Source organism: Protopterus annectens, chromosome 9.part0 (assembly GCF_019279795.1).
Source record: "Protopterus annectens isolate FY-2018-M chromosome 9.part0, PAN1.0, whole genome shotgun sequence".
In the NCBI taxonomy this organism is placed as follows: domain Eukaryota; kingdom Metazoa; phylum Chordata; order Ceratodontiformes; family Protopteridae; genus Protopterus; species Protopterus annectens.
In genome coordinates, this window is record NC_056743.1 from 1,071,646,150 (window position 1) to 1,071,673,080 (window position 26,931).

General features: G+C 39.5%; 1 protein-coding gene across 1 annotated transcript in view; it reads left to right on the forward strand.

Annotated features, from left to right (window-relative positions):
- Positions 1 to 203: 203 nt before the first annotated feature.
- PFDN5 (prefoldin subunit 5) overlaps positions 204 to 26,931 on the forward strand; it is a 479,917-nt gene continuing 453,189 nt past the window's right edge. Inside the window, exon 1 of the mRNA XM_044083893.1 lies at positions 204 to 314. Within this exon, the coding sequence (XP_043939828.1) occupies positions 243 to 314 (72 nt within the window). The 5' untranslated portion in view covers positions 204 to 242. The remainder of the gene's footprint in view (positions 315 to 26,931) is intronic.

Below are 26,931 nucleotides of genomic sequence, written 5' to 3' on the forward strand. Positions count from 1 at the left end.
TACACGCTTACCTCAATCATTTAATATTATCTGTATACTCCCTAAATCTAGGAGGATCAAGACTAAATTGCCGATAGTAAATCAAAGCAGTCCACAGGTACACACAAAAAAAAATAAACAGAAATGCATTAACCTACTCAAGAAAAATCAAACGCTGAAAGACGGACCGGAAATAATTGTCAGTAAAATTCTACTTTTCATCCACAACTTCCTAAAGCGTAAGTTCCGTTTCCTGATCAAAGATGGCGCAGACTATGAATATTGCTGAGCTTCCTCTACCACAGTTGGAAGTTTTGAAGAGTCAGTTAGATCAGGTAATCAGAAATGACAAGTAGTTTGAAATCACGTCTTTAGCGGAATGCTTTGTTTTGCAGTAGTTTCTTTTTGCTGAGTGGACGAATGACGGATCTGCTGTATTTGTCTGTTTTGTGTATCTCTGTCAATCTTTTTGTTGCATGTTGTTCTTAAGTTCCCTCTCTGTTTAAAAGTCTGTAGTAACAGTCATGTTTTAGTAGTTCTTCATCTTAGCTGCCTCTGCAGAAAGATGCCTTAGTGTCTAATTCTTGATGGGAACTAGGTGAAAATGGTAGGGGCGATGTGATGTGCTGTGTCCGACTTTCAAGTTTGGGCGTCTTTTAAATGCATATCATGACTGATCTGTGCATGGCATGAATTACTGAAACGTAAATTAGAACGTGTGCTTCATTTTTAGCTCGATTTTTTTTTTCATTTCTGAACTAAAATGGATGTTAGCAAATGACTGTGTCTATACGGACCTATAACTAAAAGGACAGCCCTTCTCAAATCCATCACCTCTTTTTTTGCGCATGGGGTTGGGGTGTCACTTCAACAGTGACAATTATCTAGAGCCAAGGTTTACACCGCCGGGTGACTAGGTATGCCACTGTAGACTCAAAAGAAATATTCAGAACCTCAAAAATCACATAAAAGGCAACACAGTCCTTTTTGTTTTGGAGTCAAACATACTAAGAAATTTGTCAACAAGATCAACCAATGCAAGCTTCTGTACCAAGGTGTTTTATTTCTATTGTTTGCTGTGCTTGTATACTACTGTAGTGTTTTTTATTGTACTATCTGGACCTTTTCTCCTCGGGTCTCCACTGAAAATGGGACAAAATCCCAGTTGGACTAACCGGGTCAACAAATGTCAATAAATAAATAAATAAATAAAGTGAATAAAAGACAACATAAGCCGAGCAAGATGTATTCTTGTTCCAAAATTGATTTCTGTAAGTTTGTTTGTGCTTGAGGTTGCAGTATCTTTGCATACCATTTTGGTTGTCTGCCAACGTTTGAACTTTGTAATATACAGTCTCGGAGGGGCATGTTGGAAATCTGTTGGAAATCATTCAACAGGGCAGCAGAAAGTACAGTTGACATTTTATAGCATTAACAAGACTAATTGGTGTGTTGCGTCCAGACTAGTATAGAATCAGTAGTTAAAGAATTTACGGAAACACTGCTGAATTTAAATGTATGATGTAGTGGTTACTAAAAACTAGTGCTGGATTCAGTTTAGAACAGCAAATGAATAAAACTGACTTCGGGAGGACCTTTTCTTGTACAGTAATCAAAACTGATGAAAACATGTTTAGTAGATTGCTACTAGTAATACAAGGGATCTTGCCGAAATAAATGCTGACTGTTTAACCCAACACTCAGCAGAAATTCAGACTGTTGCTATTATAAGTTTGTAGTGAAACAAGACAACAGTGACTTTGCAGTTTCATAATTAAGGCAGACTGCATTGTGGTAAGAAAATGCCTGTACTGGTAAACTAAGTCTTGATAGTAATTACTTAAGATTAATGTAGATGTATTAGTATTGATTACCAGAGCAATTTCAGCATATAATGAAAGTGTGCATGTGTGAATCCTGTTAGCCTGTAGTAAAATGTTTTGTGTATGCCCAGTCTCCCTGCTTTTGCCACAGTTCGAGATGTTGTAGGACCAGCCTTTCCTAATCCAATCATGTATCCCGTTTATTGGCACATTTGGATAGATTTGTGCGAACACCACAGCCAACAATATAATTTATTTATTTAACATTTGTTGACCGGGCTATTCTAACTGGATATATGTCCATTTTCAGTAGAGGCCCGGGGAGAAAAGCTCCAAAAGAACAGACAATTTAAAACAAATCAAAGGTATTAGGCATATATGGACAAGAAGAAATACATAATAGTTTACAAATGTTAACAATACAGCTAAAATAAAAGGAAAACCTCGTTCCTTTAATGCTATACAAAAAGTAATTTTTTTTTTTTTTTAAGAGAGTGCAAGGAAATAGGGAGGAGAGTAGTAGTGGAACAAAAAGACAAAAGGAAAGAGGAGAGAGAAATACAGAGAGGTTTGGTAAAAGTAAGGTAAGAAGGAGAAGTAAAATCTAATATGAGAAGCAAGGAGAAGGTAGTTCAAAGTAGGTGGCCTGAGGAATGAGAAGAGAGTAGGGAGGATAAGCATAGGAAGAGAGAATGTAATGTTGTAAAGGAGGAGAGATTTTAGTCAGGGTTGCTGCATGGACAGAGCCAGTGGTTACTAAGATGAAGTTTGAGTTTCTTTTTGAAGAGTGAGGAAGAGGAGATCATAGTGAGGTCCTTAGGAAGAAGGTTCCAGCTTTTCCCCACTGTATAGGGGAAAAGTGAGTCACCTGCTTTATTATTAGATTTATGTGTGGATACTAAAAGTTTGTGTGAAGAGCGAAGGTTAGAAAGATTTTTATAGGGACTAATAAGTTTAGTAAGGATAGGTGTTTTTTCAGGGAAGTAAAGGATTTTTTGGGTGACTATAAGTTGCTGTGATAAAAGTTGATTTTCCAGTTCCAGCCAGCTAACTTGTTTTAAATGTAGGCAATGGTGAGATCTAAAAGGGGAGCTGGTAGCAAATCTGGCTATACTATTGTAGGAGGTAGCCAATTTGTTCAGGTTAGTTTTAGATAGATTTGTATATAAAGGTGATGCATACAGGAGAGTAGAGATAAGATGGGAGTGGACAATGGTAATTCTGGCTGTAGGAGTAAGGAAAGGCTTGATTTTATATAGGGAGCCAAGCTTTTTATTAATAGATTTAATAGTGGTATTAATATGAGAGTCATAGTTTAGGCTATGATCGCTGGTAACCCCTAAAAGTTTGGTAGTTGTGTCCGGAGATATAACTGTGCCGTTTTTAGATACGATGGAGAAGTGGAGTGGTGAAGATTTTTGTGTGGGAGTGAACAACAGTAGTTTAGTCTTTTTAGGGTTAAGGAGGAGACATTGCTGTAAAAACCACTCTTCCACAAGCTGAGAGACATTTTGGGTGAGGGATTGAAGTTCAGTTGGGTTAGAGGCTGAGGAGACTAAGGTGGAGTCATCTGCATACTGTATGGTTACAGCTTGGGGATGCTAGAAGCAAGATCATTGATAAATATGGACAATAAAAGGGGACCTAAGATAGATCCTTGGGGGGGTTCCAAGGGAGACAGGAAGAGGGGAGGATAGAGTGTTTTCCCAGAGGACAGCCTGTTTTCGTAATGCACAGTAATACAGAATCACTAAGACCCATGACATAGAGTGAAACCGTGACCATGGTCCAGCCAACCTAAGTTCAACCGGCGACACAGGTGCCAGAGGAGCCAGACAGGTGAGAATGGATTTCATTTTATGGTGCCTGCCCACCTGTCTAGTGGAGGAGAGGTCTGACCTGAGAAAGGGAGGAAACTATAGACCCTCAATATTATTTAACTTTTGTTGACTTGAGTTAGACCCACTACTTTAGTGGCCTGTTTTTAAGGGAATGCCAAGGTGGTATCTTTACTGATTAGAAGTTTGGCCAGGGCACCAGGGAAATTCACCCACTTTTTTTGATAAGTGCTGTGGGGTATTTTACCTCCACCAGAGCTGCTGTAAGCTCATGCCGATTTATGCTATTTGCTCATAGATAGGAGAGTGGGCACACAGAGGAGGCTAGGCAGGCTCATGTTGTTATAAGCTGTTTGTGAAATGCTAAGTTTGAGGCAGACATAGGAACATGCATATCCTGCCCTGGTGAGGAAGCCGTTGCAAATTACCTACTTAGGGGTTAAGTAGGGTAAATGGAAATCTATGTGGAATCTGCAGTTTAGCCTGTTACGCAGTACTGTCATCTTCCAAGGAAGAGCAAGAGCTGTTAATTTCCCAGGGACATTAATGAATAATTCAGTAGGGCACTGGAAGGGGAGACATTAGGTAAGTTCTATAGAGGACATGGATGGATGGATGAATGAATGCAGGATTCCTTACCTGAAACAAATACATAAATGAGACAAAATCAAAGGTAGTCATATTTGGAACGGAACACACTAATAGGCTGTAAAATATGAAATACATTTATGACAAAATAAGATATGTTCCTCAAGATTGCTGCACATTGAGTAACAGCTTAAATTTGTGTCTCCCAGTGTGAAAACCAAAACTCAGAGAGCCAGTGAACTCCCTTTTTTAAAAACACGAAACATCTTTATTAAATACTTATAACTTAGGCAAATCGTAAATTTATATAAATGAAAACAAACTATAGTGACATCCCAGTTGCAAGAATTTTACATCACAAATCATATTGACATAATTTACTTCATTCTTTCTTTGCATGTGTTGTTCCCACAATTTCTATTGTTTCCTATGTAATTTGTTCCTACTCTTTTCTAAAGTTCCTGATTCCAGTTGTGTTATCTCTGTTTACTATATTCACTGTTTCTAGTATAGTTGGTTTAGACTTTGATTTCCATTTTTGTAATTTTTTTTTGACAGCCACCATAATTGCTCAGTAAGGCCTTACTATGTCGAGGCAATTCCAATTCTGTATCCTAGCTTGGAAAAATAATTTCCCTAGTTACACCAGTTTGCTCATCGTGTATCTCTGATAGAGTTGTCTGCAGGGAATGTTTAAAGTCTGCTAATTCATTGCACTCCCAGAAAATGTGTCCCTAGTTAACTTTTTCTTCTCCATCACACCTCCAGTCTTCCTCCAGTGTTTGCTCTCTACCGGAGGAAAAATTCTCTGGTGTCTGCTTTGGGTATAAAAATATCTGTGTAAACATTTACAAGCAAAAATCCTAAATCTTCTAGATTTTGTTGCATATTTTGGAGATAAATGTACATCTCCCCATTGTTTCTTTGTGAATAGCCGGTTTCTCTTCCCAGCCCTTTCTAAGCTATTCTGATTGATTCGTATAGTTATCATATAATATTTTTGTATACTTTTAACAGCAGCTTGTGTTCTAGATTCTACTAAAAACTCTACTGATGCTGGTTTTTCATTTAGGACCCCCCATTTCTTTCTCTTTGACTATGCTCTGCTTTCCCTATCAAGGACTGATATCAATCTCTAACCTGCAGTCCGAATTAATTCTTGGCATCTTCCAATTCTGTTATCTTTCCCTCTCTAGTTATTTGCTAGTTTTCTCCAATAAACTCCAGTCCCCTGTTGGCTGTTGTCTGTATCCCTAATTACAGTCATCCCTATTGGCAGATCCTCCTTTCTCCATTCCCATGTTGGCCTAGTTCCCAGAATACTTTCTTCTACTCCATAAATATAATATTCTGTATGATTATTGTTATTCTCCTCAAAGGTCTGCATCCAAAATCCCAGACTCTCCTCCTTTCCTGACCCCCCCCCCTCTTGCTTCACCATCATTCCTTTCCACTTTGAATTATAATTTTCACTTGTGCTATGTATAGGAGCCTTAACTGTGTTGCTCTGAAATACCCCTTCAAATTGGGTAATCCCAGTCCACCTTGTTCTGTTGGAAGAATCGACTTCTCTCACTTGACTCTTGCCTTCTTCCCCTCCCAGATAAAATCTTTTAAGCTCTTTATTAATTGCTGTTTGCAACTTCTCCTCTGGTTGATTTAAAATATGCCTGACCTGTGTAAAAGACTAAAGGGACTAAAATCATTTTAACTGGTTGTAGTATGCTGTCGATATCCGTATAACAGAGCTTCCATTTTCTCAGTTTTTGTATTATCTTTTGTTTAGTCTCTTCCCACATATCCTTAGCTGCCACACCGGCATAATTTTTAATCCAAACTCCTAAATCATTTTATCATGGCTCCATAAATATGGATATTGCTAAACCAATTCACAATTTACTGCTATTGCATTTATTTTAGCTTCATTAATTTTGTATCCTGTGAAATGTAAATTCTGTCTAGTCTAGCCTAGTTTTTGTATCTCGGGGGAATTATAGGGTCATGGGAGGTTACTAGGCTGTTGGCCTTAAGGTTTCTACAAGCCTAGCCATGTGATACCCTTGTTCCTTTATGGACCAAAATATATAGTATATGTTTGCGCGTAAATCTAAGATCAGCACTGGCTGCCCCTGTCTAAAAGAGGGACATAGGTGAAACCCCGTGTAAACATATGATTTCCTATCCAGTTGTCCAGGTTGCACTTATATGGTCATTGAGGTGCTCTGTTTTATGTGGATTGGGAGTTTGTTCCAGAGGAGTGACAACCTTTGGGAGACGCATCTGTCTGTTCTGCATCTTCTGTTAATATTGCAGGCTAGGTTAAGATCCCTAGAGCAAGTGAATTTTGTCCCATTGGATTTGTGGATGTGCAGCAGCTTCATCAAGGCAGGGTCTGAGACTGCTCTGTAGGCCAGGTACAATTTGCCTCTAAGCAGTCTATTCAATACTGAGTAAAGTGATAGGACCTTCAGCCTGTCCATGTAGGTAGTATATTGTAGGCCTGAATTTCTTGGTGAGAAAACTCTGATGTCTCTCCAGTTTCTGCATATGTCTGGTGAGGTACATACGGAAGAGACCATTGTACTCTATTATTGGTCTGATGAAAGCTGTGTACAGGGGAGTTGTAACCTCTCTGGCTTTGGATGTTGTACACTTGCTTATGAGGTATGCAACGTAGAAGGCCTGATGACCAAAACTAAGGCTGCTATCAACTTGTGTTCCTAAATCTCTCACCACTGGGTTTGAACTTGAGGGGGATATTATTAATGTTGGAAATAGAAGGGGTATCTCCTTTGCTGAAGGGGATGATAATGCATTTTTTTTTTTGCGTTTAGTTTAAGTCCGTGGCTTTAACAATCATTTGTCTGTGTAAGCCCATTTTGTAGTATGCTGACATCTTTGGGGGAATTCGATGATTGCACCCAGTTTGCAGTCCTCAGCAAACTTTGTAAACCCATTTTGTAGTATGCTGACATCTTTGGGGATTTGATGATTGCACCCAGTTTGCAGTCATCAGCAAACGTGGTAAGCTATAGGCTATCTGTTTTTGCCTGGATTTCTGAAAAATAGATACCAAACAGTAAGCATCCTAGCACAGATCTCTATGGAACACCACTGGTAACAGGTCTACTTGTAGAGTTGGTATCCCCAGTTTTGACTGTATATAAGCTGTTTGTAAGCCAGTTGGCAACCCATCTAGTGACGTAAGGGTTAATACCCAGCTGGGTGAGCTTCTCAATGATGCCTGTGTGAGGGATTGTGTCAAAGGCCTTGGTAGGTCGAGATAGGCAGTGTGAACTGTTTTGCCTTCATCCAGGGCTTTGGTGATATTCTCAAAGAAGTCCACTAAGTTTAGCAGGCAAAATCTGCCCTTAATGAAGCCAAACTGGGTCGGGTCAAGAGTTTGAAGGTCACCTATATACTTGTTGATGAGATCCATGATAATTCTCTCCATGGCCTTGCAGATAAAGCTGGTTAAGCATATGGGTCTGTAGTTCCCAGGGTCTGTTGAAAGACCCCATTTGTGCAAGGGGATTACGGTTGCTGTTTTCCATTCACCTGGGGCAAAGTCGGTGCTTAGACTGAGATTGAAGAGCATGCTCAGCAGTTCCACTAACTCCTGTTTTAGATCATTTAATTTGTAGCCTGGGATGTTGTCCAGTCCCTAGAGGCGGCGTTTTTGACCTTTGAGAGTGCGGCTATGACCTGCTCTCTGGAGATACTAGGCAGAGGATTGGTGACTGGTATGTTATGGGGTATGATTGGTTTGGATAGGGGGTGAAGGTTTTGCCAAACCTGTCTGTTAGCTGGTTGGCGATGTCTTCTGGTTCAGTATGTTGTACCATCCACAGCTAGTTTGGTACAGAGCTGGCCCTTCCCTTTTAGGTTGTGGACGTAGCTAAAGAATGTTTGTGATTTACCTTTGCTGGGGATGCTAATTTAGTTTAGTAAATGGCTTTGGAGGACTTTACAAGATGTTGAATGTGCTTATTTATGCTTTGGAGTGAGTTCTTCCTTTGGGACCATTTCCTCTTGTGTTTTTTTGACAGCAATTTTTTTTGTTATTGCATAACCTGTTTATGCTGGATGTTCACCAAGCTGGCTTGTTTTTTCGTGAAGATCTTCATTTGATCCGATCCGGTACACCTGAGTCTGTACCTTTATATAGATGTTTATACAGGACGTTTATATATACCTCAGTATAGGGGTCATTGCTGTCACTGTTGGCAGAGGGTCTGAAACTATTGATGCAATCGGTCAGTAGGCTATAGTTTGCTTTGAAGAAACTTTTTAATCTTTTTGCTCTTGAGGGTGGGTTAGGTACGATCATTATTTTGAACAAGACTGATTTATGATCAGACTTTACCAGGGAGGGCCCCACACATGGGGTGGTGCAGTGATTTCCCCCATGTTTGGTGAGCACTATGTCAAAGATGTTAGAGCCCTTGTGGGGGTGCTAACTATTTGCTTCAGAATGTTTGTGTTAATGTCCAGGAACCATTGGGTGGCAAGCGTGTTTGTGCTCGTATATGTTACCCAATCAATGAAAGGATAGTTAGTCACCCATGACCACCAGGGTATTTGGCTGTACTGGGAGTGACTTAAGTAGGTCCAGGTAGGCTGTGGATTTTGTGGTTCATGATTGGGGACCTATAGCTAACAATGTTGTGGAGGGGTGCCTTTCCTACAGTTAGTTGGACTTGGAGTACCTCTACGGAGTAGTACTATTTAACCAGTCTAGAGGTGTATGTGGTTTTAATGAAGATGGATACTCGTCCTCACTTGTTTTTTTTTTTTTTTTTTCCTTCATGTTCGTTGTGTGGTCTGAACGTGTGGAAGGCATTGTAGCCCTGCATGGCTGGGCTACTCCATGAGGCCTAGAACCATGCCTGTGTAACTCTGCAAGACATCCGCATCTTTCAGGGCGAGAAGTGCTTCAAGTGAGTACTGTTTCAGATTTAGACTCCTAGCGTTAAGGGAGCATAACCTTGAGTTTGTTTCTGGAGAATATTTTTACATCAGGAATTTTGTTATGACCTTGCAGAAAGACAGTGTGTGTATATAAGGCAGTGTGTGTATATAGCAATACTGTTTTTTTAAGTCCCCCCACTTGTTCACAAAGGTTACATTTTACAGAAGGTTTATAGATGATTTGATTATTGTGTGGTACAGTTCAGAAGAAGAGTTTCACCAGTTATTTCAGTATGTGAATAACAGCATCACTTTTTTGAAATTTACTTTAAATGATTTTGAGAAGGAAATTTACTTCTTGGACCTCACCATTTCATTTTGATGAAAGAAGCAAGATTTTTACAAGAAATGTCTTTAGAAAAGAAACTTCTGTGAGCAATTACTTGCACTATAAAGGTCAGCACCCCATTCATATGAAGAGAGGGGTGATTAAATGTAAGCTTATAAGGTTAAGTAGGTTCACTAGTCAAGATCATGTATATCTTTTAGATGTTGATTTAAAACAATTTCTCGACTGGTTATAATATAGGTCTGCTGTCTGATATTATTAGTGAAGTCGGTCAGTCTACTTTAGAGTACAGCGAAGACTATTTTAATTAGCTGTAGAGAAGAAACTGGTGAAGCCTATAAAAATAATTATGACTTAGAAAAATGTTCTGCTTCCTTCCCATGTTGGCAGAGCATTCATAGGTTCATAGGAAGGTACTAGGCTATCGGCCCCAGGGCCTATACAAGCCTAGCCAAAAAGGTACCCTGGCATTCGCTACCCAAGAAAATTATTTTCCTGTGCTTCTGTCGAGCAGAGCCACAGAGGTGATCCCCAGGGTGAATTTTCTATTTCCCATCCAATCATCAAGATTTTTCTTGAAGAGTGCTAATTAGAAGCTTTGTTTTATATAGATAGGTAGCTTGTTCCAGAGTATGGGAAGTCTCGGACAGGAATCTATCCCTCCAGCATGCTCTGTTTATTGTGGTGACAAGGTTTAGGTCCCTTGAGCGTGTAGCTCGGAGGGATTGGGATTTCTTTAAGTGGTGCATGTCCAACAGCTCTGGGTTTGACATAGCTTTGTACGTTAGGTAGAGATTACCTCTGAGTAGGCGATATGCAACAAAGTAAAGCTGGAGTTTTTTGAGATGGTCTGCATAGGGCATCTGTTTGAGGCTGGTAATCCTCTTTGTGAGGTATTTCTGCGGCCTTTCCAGTTGCAGTAGATGTCTTGTGAGGTACATACCAAAAGTGGCGCTGTACTCTATAATGGGTCTGAGTGACGAGTAGAGGGGGACAATGACCTCTTTTTTTTTTTTTTTTTATTCCTGGATGAGAAACCTTTTGTGATGAGGTGTGCCATATAGAAAGATTTCCTGATTATTGTGGCAATGTGATTATCAAAGGAGAGACTACTGTCCACCTGAGTCCCAAGGTCTCATCACATTTTCGGTGTTAAGTAGACTTACCACCTATGTGGTAGCTCATGGGTACAGAGTTTTTACCAAAGGGGATGACGATGCACTTTTTGGCATTGAGCTTGAGACCATGGCTTTGACACCAGGCATCTGTCTCAGCAAGGCCCTTTTGTAGGATGTCCACATCGTTAGGAGTTTAAATTGTGGCTCTTAGTTTGCAGTCATCTGCGAACTTCATTAGCCAAAGACCTTCTGTGTTGTGCCTCAGAAAAAGAAAGTAGAAAAAAGAAGGAGAGGACCCAGGACTGAACCCCTGTGGTACTCAACTTGTCACGGGTCTGAAGTCGGATTTGGAGTCTGCTACTTTCACAGTGTGGGTTCTGTCAGTGAGCCAGTTTACTCTTTTTTGCAACAGTTTTTTTCTTCTGTTGTAGAGTTTGTGTATGGCAGGAGACCACCAGATTGGCTTCCTTTTTTTGGAGGATAGCATCTTGGTTCTGTTAGGGATGGCACGATCCATGCATTACTGTAAGTGCTTATAAAGTGCATTTGTGTAGGATTCAGCAGTCATACCTCTATTGTCCGTCTGCACGGGTGTCGTGAAGTTGGCTTTGGAGAAATTTTTTACGGTGGTTTCCCTAATGGGGCAGGATGTGGATGTCTAGGCTGATTAGCTTGTGGTCGGATCTGACCAACGAGGAGCTGACCTCTGGTGTGGAACACCAGTCACCCATGTTGGTAATGACCAGGTCTAGGATATTGCTGCCCCTGGTGTGGGTGTGAATAAGCTGATCCAAGGCGTTGGAATTTATGAATTCCAGAAAACATTGAGCAAAAGAGTTGGTACATCAGTAGTTTTCCCAGTTAATGGTGGGGTAGTTGAAATCGCCCATTATTAGGGTGTTAGGTTGTACCCTAATATTTTCCAGTGTGTCAAGAAATGAGGAGTGGGAATCCTGGGGCATGGTGGGGGATCTGTAGCAAGTTAAAATTTGGATTGCAGTCTTGCCCAGAGTTAGATGCACTTGGATAATCTCAGATGAATTATGCTGAGCAAGTAGCCTGGAGGTGTGGATATCCTTAATGAATATGGACATGCCTCCTCCTTTAGTGTTTTGGTCCAGGTTAGATGGCCAAAAGGTGTGGTATGAACTATAGCCTGGTAATGCATAGGGTGCTCTCTGGAGCCTTGAACCAGGTCTCTGTCACCGCACAGATGTTGATGTTCTCCATTTTAAGGAGAGCGTTGAGTGAATGCATTTTGAGGTTTAGACTTCTAGCATTGAGTAGCATTGCCCTCAGATTTTGCTTGCTTGTACCTGTTATGGTGGTGAATTTGTCATTTGAACCTTACCTGAAAAAGGCACTATAGGGGTGGCAAGAGCCTTAGCCAGTATCTGGAATCCCAAGGGCGACAGGTGCAGGTCATCTCTGGCAAAGCATTGTGGTCTGTCGATCATGTCATCCCAGCAGACAGATACTGGATCCCCTTAGAATGATGCCAGAAGCTTAGCCAGTTGTTGGTCAGTCATTTTGTCCTTGTACTGTGGTATCATTCTGGGTGATGGCAGGATGCTACTCATGGATAGGGTCATACCTGCCTGGGCTACAAGATCATAGAGATCCTCCTTGTCTCTTTTCATGTAGTCCAGGGAGGTACGTCTCCGGTCATTCACGCCAACATGGACAGTGACAGAGTCCTATTTGTACTTGTTGTGGAATGACCTGAATGCGTGTGTTATGTGGCAGATCCTGGCACTCGATAGGCATCTGACAGTAACTTTCTCCTTGTTTAGCCTGGTGAGTGGAACATCAGTGTGCCTGACTAGAGTGTTGGGTATGCTGTTATGCCTTATGGGCTGTGGTTGAGTGGCACACTGAGTTTGTGGACTGTGTCATTTGGGTTGTGTTGGGGGGTAGGGTGGAGGTTTGCATGCGTTTCTGCTTTCTCTCTCTCTCTCTCTCTCTCTCTCCCTATTAATTTTGACATGAATCTTATTAGAATTACTTTAAAAGAAAATTGGAAAATCATACTGGGGAACAAATATTTGGTGAAAGGTATTGCAAGTAGTCCTGTATTTACCTATAAAAGAAGCAACAGTGTTAAAACCATTTTAGAGAAACCTTTTTGCACTTGTACAAGGAGTAGTGGTGGTACTTATACGTGTGGAAAGTTATTTTTCTATTTGTTTCATAGAATACTGTGGTCCCTCTCTGTCTTTGCAGTTAGTGGGGGCTATTGTGCTTCACTTCATTGATATTCAGTGTTAAACTCTTAGCCTAGAATGTTTCTCTGTATTTATAAGTGAGTCACATATTTTTGAATTTATTACTGCTCAATACCCGAGTTGTTTGGCTTCTGCTGCATGCCTACAAATCAACTGCATTACTAGTTGAGTCAAGTACAAACTTGCAGTGTTAAAGATTGTACTTCATTTCATTTTTCTATTTAATTGTTTCATTGAATATTGTCTGTGTCTCTCTCTAGTTATTTATTTTTCTATTTAATTGTTTCATAGAATAATGTGGTCTCTCTCTGTCTCTGCAGTTAGTTGCATGCCTTCCTTCCCTGTTCTTGTTGTGGTATTAATCATGGTGGCTTTGGAATTGCCCACCCCCTCCTGTAAATTTATGTTTGAACACTCCTCTTGGGTCTGTCTCATTTGCTCACTCAACCGAGTACAGTGAGATCATATTTTGACTTCAGACACTCCTACCAGTCCCATCTGTTCAGCTCTAGCCCTGCTCTATTCCAGTCTAGTGTCACTAGCTCACTCTACCTAATACAGAGAGAACATTTGTGAAGAGCAAGCCCCTTAGATTCTTACTTTTGAATTATCTTCTGTTTCTCCTTTCTCCCTTTCCACTTTCCAAAAAAAAAAAGAAAAAAAAATTCTAAGCTTGTTTCCTGCCTTTCCTGTAACTAGTCTAGTCCAGATACAGTTTTGCTGTAACCAGGACTATTTTTAAGCTTCTGAGTCCCCCCAAGAATTTCTGTGTTGGAGGAAAGCCTTCTAGCTTATCTACCACAAGAGTGGTTTCTGGCCAGGAATTTGTAGTTTGTTGGCCGTTTGGGCAGTTTTTCTATCTCTTTCAACTTTCTAGTTTAAAATCCTGCATTTGCACTTGTTTCCAACCTTTCCTGTAACTAGTCTAGTCCAGATACAGACCTGCTGTATCCAGGACTGTTTGTAAGCTTCTGAGCCCCCCCCCCAAGCCTTTCTGTGTTGGGGGAAACATTCTAGGTTATCAATGGGAGTGATAAGCACTAGGGCATTTGCACTTGTTTCCAACTTTTCCTGTAACCAGTCTAGTCCAGATACAGACCTGCTGTATCCAGGACTGTTTGTAAGCTTCTGAGCCCCCCCAAGCCTTTCTGTGTTGGGGGGAAACATTCTAGGTTATCAGTGGGAGTGATAAGCACTAGGTAAACTATCTACCACAAGATCCAGGTATAGATTCTTAGTTTTAGCACTGAATTTGCTTATTCGTGCTCAGCACTTGTTCAGAACTTGTTGTTAGCACTAAATAAGCTACAAATTACTACAGCACTCAACCTTCCTCTTTATCTAGAGGAAAACAGTTTTTGTACTTACTTTCCTCACTTGCTTAGAGGAAAAACCGCTATTATAATCACTTTCCTCACTTGTCTAGAGGAAAGTAGTTTTTTATTCGGGCATGTCCAAGGGTCAGCTCCCAGTGTTCTCTCCTGTCTATCTTGATGAATCTGGGCGTCTTGGGGCAATGTAGCAATTGCCTCATGTGCACAGACAACCCTATCCTCCTACCACCCAACACCCCAACCTGTGAGAGATGCACTTATTTAGCCAAACTGGAGGTAAATCTCTCCAACCAAGTCTGAACTTGACAGTCAAGAGGAAAAGGTAAACACTTGCAACACACTCATCACGTAGTCCCACTAAACCTACACCACCAAAATCCACACATAGACACACAAAAACATTCGCTGAGGCTCTCAATAATAATCTGCTCAAGCAACAGAGACCTTCAAAGCAGAAACGCAAGCAACCTCCACCCCACAACACAACCCAAATGACACACAGCCACAGACTCAGTGTGCCACTCAACCACAGCCCATAAGGCAAAACAACGTACCCAACACACTAGTCATAGGTGACTCTATAGTCAGGCACACTGATGTCCCACTCACCAGGCTAAACAAGGAGAAGGTTACTGTTAGCTGCCTGTTGGGTGCCAGGATCCGCCACATAACCTATGCACTCGGGTCACTCCACAACAAGTACAAATATGACTTTGTCATTGTCCATGTTGGTGTGAATGACCTGAGACGTACCTCCTTGGACTACATGAAAAGAGACATGGAAGAGCTCTCTGATCTTGTAGCCCAGGCAAGTATGACCCTAGCCCTGAGTAGCATCCTGCCGTTGCCCAGAATGATACCACAGTACAAGGACAAAATGATTGACTTCAACAACTGGCTAAGCTTCTGGTGTCAGCTAAGGGGATCCAGTATCCGTCTGCCTGGGACGACATGGTCGACAGACCATGATGGTTTGCTAGAGATGGCCTGCACCGGTCGCCCCTTGGATTCCAGATACTGGCTAAGGCTCTTGCTGCCCCTATAGTGCCTTTTTTAGGCAAGGATCAAATGACAAATTCACCACCGTAACAGGAACAGGTAAGCAAAAACTGAGGGTAATGCTATTCCATGCTAGGAGTCTAAATCTCAAAATGCACTCCCTCGAGGCACTTCTTAAAATGGAGAACATCAATATATGTGCAGTGACTGAGACCTAGTTCAAGGCTTTAGAGAGCACCCCTGCATTACCAGACTATAACTCATACCACACTTTTCGGCCACCTAACCTGGACCGAAACACCAAAACCGGAGGTGTGTCCATATTCATTAAGGATATCTACATCTCCAGGCTAGTTGCTCAGTATAATGCTTCGGAGGTTGTCCAAGTGCAGCTAACTCTGGGCAAAACTGCAATACAAATTGTAGTTTGCTACAGATCCCCTGCCATGCCTCAGGATTCCCACTGTTTTCTTGATATACTGGAAAATATTAAGGTTCAATGCCAGAGCCGAAAAACTTTTTAGCACAGTGGCTCAAGCAACCGAAAGTAAAGGGTTGTTGCCAAACTTAGGGAGCCTATAACAAAAAAAAAATACCAGAGAACCTTTAATGCTATTAGAAATATTTTGGAAATTGTATGAAAAAGAGAAATGTGAAAACTGAGAGCATCAATGGAAGTATTTATGGAAGACTTAAGTTTGCCAAGGTTAGAGGTAGATGAGACTCAATAATTAAGATAGGAGAAGATGAGATAAAAACTGTGATGTATAATGTAGAGAAGTCTTCAGGAATTGATGGTGTTCTTGTGGAAGCTTGGAGGGGCGAAAGAGACAAAGATCCAGAAGGTTTTGTATTTTTTAAGATGGTATTTTAAAAGGAGAGGAAGCACCAACATCCGTGAAGAAAACTGTGGGGGTTGTAATACCTTAAGGCTGTAAAGACCCATCAGGCCCAGCTTCATGTAGGGCCATTTCAATTTTAAACCATGATTACAAAGTGTTTGTCTAGAATATCTAAAAGAATGGCAAAGGTGTTGTCAAAATTGATAGGTATAGATCACTGTAGTTTTGTGGAGGGGAGGCAAACATTTTACAGCATTAGTAGAACAATGGTAATGAAGAAAAGTTTGCTTTATTTGTACCCGATAAAAAACAGAAAAGGACATCTCCGTGTTGAGGAACATTCTGAGTCTGTTTCAAGTTTTTTGGGATATAAAATTAGTGATGATAAAGCAAAGACTATAGCTGTGAAAACTATGTACTCGCACATGAATTGGTTCAGCTGTACCCATATTTATGGGGACATGATAAAATTAAGTATTTAGGAGTGTGAATTAAAATGATTGTTACAGCTGTTAAGGAGATGGGGGGAAAAGACTAAATTAATACAAAACTAGAAACTGTAAGCTGCTGTTGGATAGCAAGATTACAAGAGGCAAAACTGTTTGCAGTCCTTTAGATTTATTTACAGGTCAGGCATATGTTTCTCAACCAGAAGAAAAGTTCTGGACAGTAATAAAAAAAATTGATGGATTTTATCTGGGAGGGGAAGAGGGCAAGGGTCAAGTCGGATGTGTTAGATTTTATGAATATAAATCTGAAATTAATTATGTTGTAAATATGCTGAAAGAAAAGGCTTGCTTAAATGCAGAAACAAAGTTTAGTAATATGTGATCAGCAGTCATACTAAATGACCATGGCTTGGAAAAGGAATCTGCTGAATGGACATTTTTCCCTTACAGACTCAAAACAGGATGTATGCAAGAGCAAAAATACAAAATCTGCTTTTAAAGAATGGATATTTTTCCCTTACAGACTCAAAACAGGATGTATGCAAGAGCAAAAATACAAAATCTGCTTTTAAAGAATGGACATTTTTCCCTTACAGACTCAGAAACAGGATGTATGCAAGAACAAAATGCAAAATCTGCTTTTAAAGAACACTGACATGTTATTCTGCATATAAAAAATGGACACAATATGTTTCCTAAAACAACAGGATATGTTTATGACACTGTGACAATGTGTTTTCTCAAAAATATGTTTTTCTGCATGGAAAAACAGGATATGACACAAGAACAGATGTTTTTATACAAAGATCCAAATAAAATACAGGATGTTCACACTGTCAGAAAAGCTGATCTCTGACCATGTGTTTTCTCAAAATATGTTTTTCTACATGGACATCAGGACACTGTTACAGGATATTCACACTGTCAGAAAAGCTGGTCTCTTACAAGACATTGTTAAACAAGGAAGCTTAGTATTGTTTCTACAGGATAAGCAATTCTCCAAAATAAAATACAGAACAATGTGTTTCCTCAAAATATGTTTATGCATGACTAAAAGTGTATATAAAGAGCTGTATAAATCCAGCTATGTTAGAGGTATGGTAGGGACACAAGTCCTAAGGTAAATGTTATATCTCTCACATCATCTGTACTATATGAGAAGTAAAGTTGGAACAGTACTTTAAGCCTGCAACGTTTCCGCTTGGTTTATTATAAAAGTTATTTGTTACTGCTCTCTAAAGTTGATGCTGCAAAGTATATTCTCTCATCAGTGTATATTCTGCAAGTTTCTGTATGCAACAGACTGTGAATGCAAATATAATCAGACTTTGAATTTTAGCAGAATCCAGCCAGCAAGACTGAGTGTCTTAAGAACACCTCAAATCCATCCCACAGCAAGAAGCAGCAAGCAGTAAGCAAGTAAAGTTCAAAATATTTTTTCAGGATGACTTGAGCCTTTCAACTGAACAAGGAGGTGTATGATTACCTGATTTGAAGGGATATTTTAGAGCCAACACAGTTAAGGCAAATATATATAACACACGCAGAAAGCCATAATTCAAAGTGAAAAGGGATGATGATGAATCTTTGGGAAATTCAAGAAATAATGAGAGGGTGGGAGTTTGGATGTAGATCCTTAAGGAGAATAACAGCCATATAGAATATTCATAAAGTATTCTAAGATCTAAGCCAGCATGAAAATAAAGAGTGGAGATTTTGTTGATAGGGGTGACTGAATTAGGGGTACAAAGAAGCAAGGGGGGGCAGAAATGTACTGGGGGAAAAACTGGCAAATAAACTAAGGTATTAGGAGCAAATAACTAGAGAGAGAAAAGTAATGGAACGGGAAGTGGCCAAGAAGACATTTGGACTGCATGCTAGAGACTGCTTCCATATCATGGCTTGATGTTAGCGTGTAGGCAAAGAGAGAAGGAAATCCTAAGTGAAAGACCTTTTTTGGTAGAGTTTTTAGTTTTAATCTAGAACAGAAACTGGGGTTAAAAAAGGGGTTAATTAGTACGACATATCAAATATTTCATGTTAACTCTAGGAATCAATCCAGAGGAGGTTAGAAAATATTGGGAAGAGAGATTGGGTAAGCACTTCACATGGAAACAATGGGAGGACATGTTTATGGCTCCCAAATGTGTAACAAAATCTATAAGATTTCAGATTTTTGCTTGGAAGTGTGTGTAGGTATTTTTATACCCCACTCAGACTCAGAGAGAGAGATTTTTTCCTCTGGTAGATGGCAGATTTTGGAGTCTGATGGGGAAGAAAGAGGTAATTGGGAACATATGTTGGGGGGGCATAATGAGTTGGCAGACCGCAATAACTCCAGACAAAGTATTCTGTCAGAAATTTTGAGTGAGCAAATGGTTGTAACAAGAAAAAAAAATAACTGGGATACATGATCTGAATTCTCTAGATATATATATATATAAAATAAGACTTTGTTAAGTTTAATTCTGGTGGTTTCCAAAAAGCAATTGCTGGAAAATGGAAATCCAAAGTTTAAACCAGGCATGGGCAAACTACGGCCCGGGGGCCACATGCGGCCCGTTAAACGTTTTGATTCGGCCCGCCAAACTTGAAAAAACGTAATAAATTAACCTTTTAATGTTTTATTTCCCTTGCAATTCTGATGTTTCATCACTAGATGGCGTACTCTAGATATATTGGCTTTGTTGAGGTGAAGCGTAGGCCTATTACTCCACGTTTTCACTTTACCCTTTGACCCACCGCCCCTCTATGAAGATGAGCGGACCCAAGAAAAGGAAAGTGGACAGAGAATGTCGAGTGTTCAATAAGGAGTGGACAACAAGGAGTGGACAACTAAATATTTTTTCACTGAACACCGATCATCTGCTGTTTGCCTGATATGCCAAGAAACTGTGGCGGTTTTTAAAGAGTATAATATTAGCCATCACTTTGCCACAAAGCACGCTAATTATGCTAGCAAGCTCTCAACAAAGGAACGGGAAGCTGCTGCTGAGAAGGTGGCAGCTAATTTGAAGGCTCAGCAAAGTTTCGTCCTTGCACTGGTCGTTGTTGACTTTTGGCACCGGGGAAACAAATTGAATAAAAGGAACAGGACAAGTACATCTGCATCTCCTACCGTTTTTGAAAAAAAAGACAGTCAGGAAGAGAGTGATGGTGATATCCTGAAGGATAACAGAACTTTCAGTGCTTTAAAATAAAATGGTCATTTATTTGATTTTCAGTGTTTAAAGACTCATTTCGAAGTCAGAGATTTTATTGTAATGCTTTTCTTCATTTTCATTGGAAATTAAAGCACATGTTTTCTCCATATCCCAAGATGTGTATTTTTCCCCCAATGAGGTGATGTTTTCAAAGCATGCCATCTATCTGCTCCTGTTCCGGCCCCTTTGTCAAATGTTAGAACTCAATGTGGCCCACGAATCAAAAAGTTTGCCCACCCCTGGTTTAAACTAACTGTAATTGAACTACTGAATTTTGCAAAAGAGAGAAAAGTACTAGAAGTGGGATCTTTAGAAAAGGGTAGGAGCAAATTACATAGAAAAAAATGGAAACTGTGGGAATAATACATGCAGAATAATCCAAGTACGAGAAATAAAGTGAACCAAACCAATGTAGAAGTTGACCCCATAAAACTGAGATTTCGGGATAGTTCGGAACTTTTTATTGTGAGCGCCTTTGCGGTTACTGCTTCATCAGACACTGATGCACTTAAACCACCTACTACTTGTATCGCATCCAACCAATAAAAGCCCACCATCAATTAAGCATTCATTTAATAACACAGCAGCATAGTACTGAAAATAGCATCACAGTGATAAAAAATGTCTCATTATCAAAGAATAAAATAAAACTTGTACATGTGAAAACAAACAGCGTTTTAAAATGAGCACTATCTATAATTATACTTGCATTTAAAAACAGGTTTTATGGAAACTTTATCATTCATTCCACTACTTCTATTGGGTGTTATTCTGATGATCCAATTCATTTCCAAAGTCTCTGACATGTTCCTAATGTCACCCCCATGTTCATTAGTCTTTATTACTTTCTAGTACCAAAAATATAAAACTATGGGAGGGGCTATATTGTATAACGTGTTTAGCTAGTGCATTTGTCCTTATCTCATTATCTGTTACAAATGTTTTCCCTAATCTGATCATGTAAACGTCTATCCCCATCTTCCACTTCTCTTACTGCACTAACTCAAACAGTGTCTTTACCCCCTGTTAACCCTACATTTCCCAAAAAGGACAACTCTGATCTTCTTACTAACTTTAACCTTAGAAGCATTGGCAACAAAGTTACTGAATTCCACTCTCTACTCTCCTCATATAGTAGTCATTACTGAAACCTGGCTAAAACTCCATATAAAAACAATGAAATTTTAACCAAAGGTTACAGCATCTTTAGGCATGACAGGTTAAACAAACCTGGTGGAGAGATAGCCATTATGTTTAAGGACTCGCTCAAACTGACCCTACTAAACTGCTCCCCTCCAGAAATTTTAACTACACGCTTGGAAATTAGCCTCCACAAAACAATAATAATTGCTGTCTATCTACCCCCTTTCCAAAATGTATCCAACGTAGAAAGCCTCCTCTATTGGGCATCAAATAACTTCAACCAGGAAACAGTAATACTAGGTGATTGCAACACTGACTGGTTTACATGCTCCTCTGATAACCCAACTAACTTCATTAATCTTTATAACTTCTCTCAAATTTCCCCACTCACATAGACAAGCATACTAAAAAACAGTTAATATTAGACTGGATTATAACTAATAACATTAGTTACCAAGCAGGCTGCCTTCCAGATTCACTTGATCACTCCCCTACCTTTCTTCTCGGGAAGCAATTGCATGAAACTAATACATCCGCAGCAAAAATACTTCTATTCCTCTATATTTAACTCTATGCTACAACAATATGACTGGTCACCTTTAAGACATCTCCAGTTAGATCTTGCTGTACAATATTTTAACACTGCATTTCTTGACATTCTGATTAATGTAGCTCCTATTAGAAATATATGCACTAAAACCAAACTACCTTAGCTAACTAAAGCCACTAAATTACCTCTAAAAGAAAGGGATAGGGTCTGGACACACTACCAAAGTACCAAAAGCAAAGATTCCTTCATTGTATATCAGCAACTAAGAAATCGGGCTAAGAAACAAATCAAACAGGACAGAAAAATATACTTTGAAATATACCAAAAACACCAGAACAACCCCCAAAAATTCTGGAAATGTATAATTGACCTAAACCCAGGAAAACCTTCACCCCCAGCATCAGCAACTAGCAATACCACTGACTGTACAGCAACTCAGTTTTAACGCTCACGTCATTAATTCAGTAGTTTCCCTCATAAGTTAATAGCTCCAACTCATCCTTAACTGTACCCACCTCCATAGCTTCTAATTCCAACTCATTCTACAGTAAACCCATTCCAACCAATTACATCAACGTTTCTTAAGAAACTAAAACTCAGTTTTGTTGCTGCTGATTATTTCTCAAATTAATTTCTAAAACCAGCTGCTGTCACTGTCTCCTATCCAATATCTATTTTAATCAACCACTCTGTCTTGGAAGAGTATGTCCCCTCTACATTTGAAAACCTCTTGTATCCTCCTACACAGAGGTGGTCCATCTACTGACTTCAACTACTGATCCATAGCCATTCTCTCCCCATTAGCCAAGGTCCTAGAAAAATGTGTTCATCAACTTCTTGACCATTGCGTTGGAACAACCTTTTATCCAACTCACAACATGGTTTCTGTCCTAAACACAGTGCTAATACTTCTCTAATTAGTTTCACTAATACTGTAAACCTCCTCAAATATAAAGGTAAACTACACTTTATTGTTGTCTTCCTTGATATGTCCAAAGTTTTTGCTATGGTAGTTTTCGCTATGGTATCCCACCAAATTCTTCTAAACAAGCTTGCTGAATATAACAGCCTAACATCTCTTAACTGGTTTCATAGCTACCTTTCCAACAGTCTGCCAAATGGGAAAATAAACTTTCCCCCTTCTACCTGTCTCTATTGGTGTACCCCAAGGATCCATACTTGGACCCCTACTCTGTCTTTTATTTACCAATAAACTCGCTTCCTCTACTCTACTTGCTTCCATCATTCAATATGCTGATGACTCCTCTCTTATCTGCTGTGCTCCTACACTTCAGGAACTCTAAGCTAAAAACACAAAAATCTCTTATAAGACACTGAAAGCAATCTCTCTAACCTCCAGCTAATACTTAACCTTAACAAAACTAAGCTGATGTTTTTTGGTTTCAGTAAAACCATAAATATTGCACCCCTAATCTCAGTCTTCTTCTCTAATGGTACAAAAATTGAAGCAGTTAGTCAAACTAAATTACTTGGTATAACAATAGATGATTGTCTGAAATTCAATAAATACATATCCTTGACAATTAAAAAAGTTCACTGCAAACTTGGCTTACTGTACAGGCTAAACCTTTTTCTTACCAACAACACCAGACTTGCTACTACCAGATTCCCACCTATTGTCCACCCTCCTTTACTGCTCCCAAATCTTTACCAACCTGCAAAATCGAGTTAACTTAGAAAGCTGCTATAACAAAATAGCTAGCCATTAATTTACTCCATAAGCCTCGCCACTTTTATGCCCTTCATCAACTCAAATGGATTGAACTAGCTTGCCTAATGACTGTCAACCAACTTACCACTGTTCATAGTATAATCTACATACCCGACAACTGTCCTGCTGTCATTGATTTAGTTCAACATAACTCTAGCACTAGACCCCTCAGATCATCTGACAAATTCTAAAGGTAAATAAATCTAATAACTTCTATGGAGACTCCCTGTATACAAACAAAATAGCCAAACCCTGGAAATCTCTTCCCCCAACACATTCTAAAAAAACCCAGACAGTCACCAGTTCAAACTACTACTAAAAGAACACTTTACTAAAAGCTGGCTATGCTCTTGTACAGTCCCAGGATAATCCTTACCATCTGTTGTTACTCTACCTATAACAGAACATATACTCTCTAACCTTTATTTCTCCTGCTGTCTTATTAATTGCACTCCTTTGTACTCCTACTGTATAACACTTATTTAATTCTATTTTTTTGTAATTCTTGCAATTTATTGTATTGTGTTTTTAATACAAGATATATTTAATTTTGAATCTCACTATGCTGTTAATCTAATAAGTATTTACTCTGTTGTATCTTGTACTAATGTTTTTTCTACGTGCATTTTGTTCGGAGATGTTTTTCTCTCCGGGTCTCAGCTGAAAACTGGCTACCTGGCCCAGTCGGACATTACCCGGTTAACAAAAGTAAGTATCTGTTTTGCCTATATAGAAAGATGAGCAAACTTCATAAACTAAATATACTATATGACATGTATTACAATTTGCATTCACCCTAAACTCCATGTGTTTCCAGTATCTGGATGTTTAAATCTATTTGAGGAATCTGCATATCTACAATAATTACATTTAGAGCATGGGAAGGTACCATATACTTGTGTATCTAAATGTCAGATGCAGAATAATGTTTTGGAGGAGGAGTGAAGTTTAAGGGAAGGTAGGAATTGAGCAATTTATTTAATGTAGATTTGATGATGATTATGCAAAAGAATATATGTGGTGTATAATGTTTGTAATTTGCTGGTGGCAGTGGGTGGTATAGATTTGTGTTCCCAGTTTTCAGTTCTGCAGTAAGACTTGCATTTGCTGAAGAAAGTGGTTGCACATCTGGGGACAGTTAGCTAAGGTGTGTGAAGTGCAGGAATTTTGATCGAGCAGCAGTCCAGCCACCTCGGAATGATATGGAGCTAAGAGCTAATGCAGCTTAAAAGCAGTCCAGCCTCCTTGGAATGATATGGAGCTAAGAGCTAATGCAGCTTAAAAAGGGTAAGGAGAGAAGAACTAGTTGAGCAACAGTTGCTTCCATGTTGGAAATGGATGTTTGCTAGAATAGTTGTGACTTCATTGATCCAGTTAGGGTAATGTTGCACTTTCTAAAGTAAATGTACCTAAACATTTGCAGTACACGTCCTTGCCATATACAAAACCAATTTATACATTTTGTATGCAAAAATGTTACTTTTGCATTTTTATGTTAATGACTCTACCTTGACTTTTTTTTAGCTGTAAATTCTTGCCATTTCATTTTGAAAGATTGAACCAAGGTGCCTCACTGCCTAAATTGGTGTATAGACTACTATATTTCCATGCTGATTGCATCATTAGGGAGAGTCTTGTGTTCTAAAAGGGCTGGCTGTCGGCTGTGTTTTGCAAGTGGAATCAGAAAGAGAATGTATGCAATTTAAGTAAGATGCTGTTCTAAAGAAAGTAGGCTGTTTTTGCTTGCATAGAATGCTTTGCATGTGTATGTAAATCATCACCAAGTGCCTACCACAACATCTTTTTGTGGGGTTGTGCACAGGGAAAACCAGGTAGATAATGAAACTATATGCTGTAATCTTTCTAAAAATGCTTGCAATGTTATAATCAGCTAAACTATGAATTAAATTATGTAACATAATGCAAAGAAAATGCAGAAATCTATTTCTGCTAGTGTAGTTTAGCTGAGTGCTGAAAACTGAATAATTGTTGTAACTGCATCCTGTCCATGCTCCCAGCTAAGAGAGAGTCTGCTTTTCGGGAAAAGGAGCTATGCAGCAACATACACTTTTTTTATATACATGCACATGTGTTTATTAGTATTTATTTTATTTTATATAGGTATATCTGATCTGTATACACATGTATATGCACATGTGACTAGGGTCGTTAGTATAAATGATCTAATTTCAAATTATCTAAGCCAGACCAGCTAGAAACAATGGTATTTAGTTGCACAAATATCTAAAATGAAAATGCTTCTGCACCCATCTAACTTAGAGCAAGTGTTTTTATAAAGAGGCAAGCAGTCCTTCCCAGTCGTGGGGCTTCATCCTTATACTTGTGTATTAATACAAAGGTTGCACAATTGGGGAAGAGAGCAAGTTCTGAAACTAGTGCATGTTAGTATTGTGCAGCTGCTAACAAACACACAAGTCCCATTTTCTACGACCTATACAAGTCGTTCCTGTGTATAGAACGAGAGCAAGCCCCTACCCTCCCCATAATCCCTATAATACTTTATCTAATATCAATGTTAACATCTGTAGAATAGATTTTGGTATTAATATTGAAATTAACATTAGATAATGTTGTCTTTAGTTTAATTTTATTTCTGGATATTTGTGAGGGTTGAAAAGGGTCCACATCACCCCTGTGGAGGACAAAGTCTCAAAAGATTTTTAGTATGACATGGCCTGGTGCTGTTTATTAAGGTCAGCGTAGCACTGCTATTTTTGGAAAAGGGCTGCGTAGTAAATTAGTACAGTTGCATTACTGGCAGAAGTCTCTGTACTGAACAGTAGCAAAGTGGCAGTGCTGTAGATGGTCATGTGATCTGCATGATCAGTATAATAAGATGGCATGTTCAAGGCTGTATGCATTCACACATGCAGCACAGATACTGTGGGCAAAGCCACGGAGGGCTAGCACATCAAATTGCTAAAGGGAAGGGGAGGATAGGAAAGCCAGAAATAAAGCAAGAGCAAGCAGAGAGAGGTAGGGGGGTTGTGGTCTTTTGCTTTTTTTTTTTAAGGTATGTAGGGAAGGATGTGAGATGCATGTGTTGGAAGGAGAGACTAGGGAAGGTAACAAGGGAAGGCATACAAGCATAAAACTTTGACAAAAACAGGCAATAATTGTATGTACACAAAGGTAGGGAGCAAGAGTGGAGAGATGTAGACAGAGAGAGGGCAATTCATGGTGGTGGACTAGATTGCAAAAGGTTTAAGGTGTAACGCACATTTAAGGGGAATGTCATGAATAGTGAATTTGATGCAATACAGAAGATTTGTCTGACAAGCTCAAAGGATAACCCACCCAGCCATTCATCTTTGCGGCTGACAGTATGACAGGCTGTACTTCTGGAGGCCCAGTGACTGGAACTATCAGCAACAAAAGATTATTCAGGTTCCCATTGTGGAGGAGAATCCATCCGGTGGCACACCTCAGACACGACCAGTCGGTGCATCTCATACTGATTGACCTTAGGGGACACTGCAGGGCCAATCTTAGATGAGGAGCTTTCACCCTCCCCTCCTGAGAGGTGCTTACAGGGGCCAGCGGTGAGCCTTTCAGGTTGCCTTCATCCTCCTGACAGAGAGGTCTAGTGACTGCTGATGACCCAACACCAGGCAAGTCAGCTAGAACATATCCAAGTAGCCACTTCCACTATGTATTATAGATGAATCTGTAGAAAGAGAAAGTGCAACCCATTGGTAAACAGGAGATATGTACATCTACTTGGACACCCCTCCCTGTTGAATTCTTTTGGCCACTGTAAAGAAAACAAACACTAGGTAGTATGAAAGTACTCTTCCAAAAAACAAAAAAAAAAAAAAAAGAAAAAA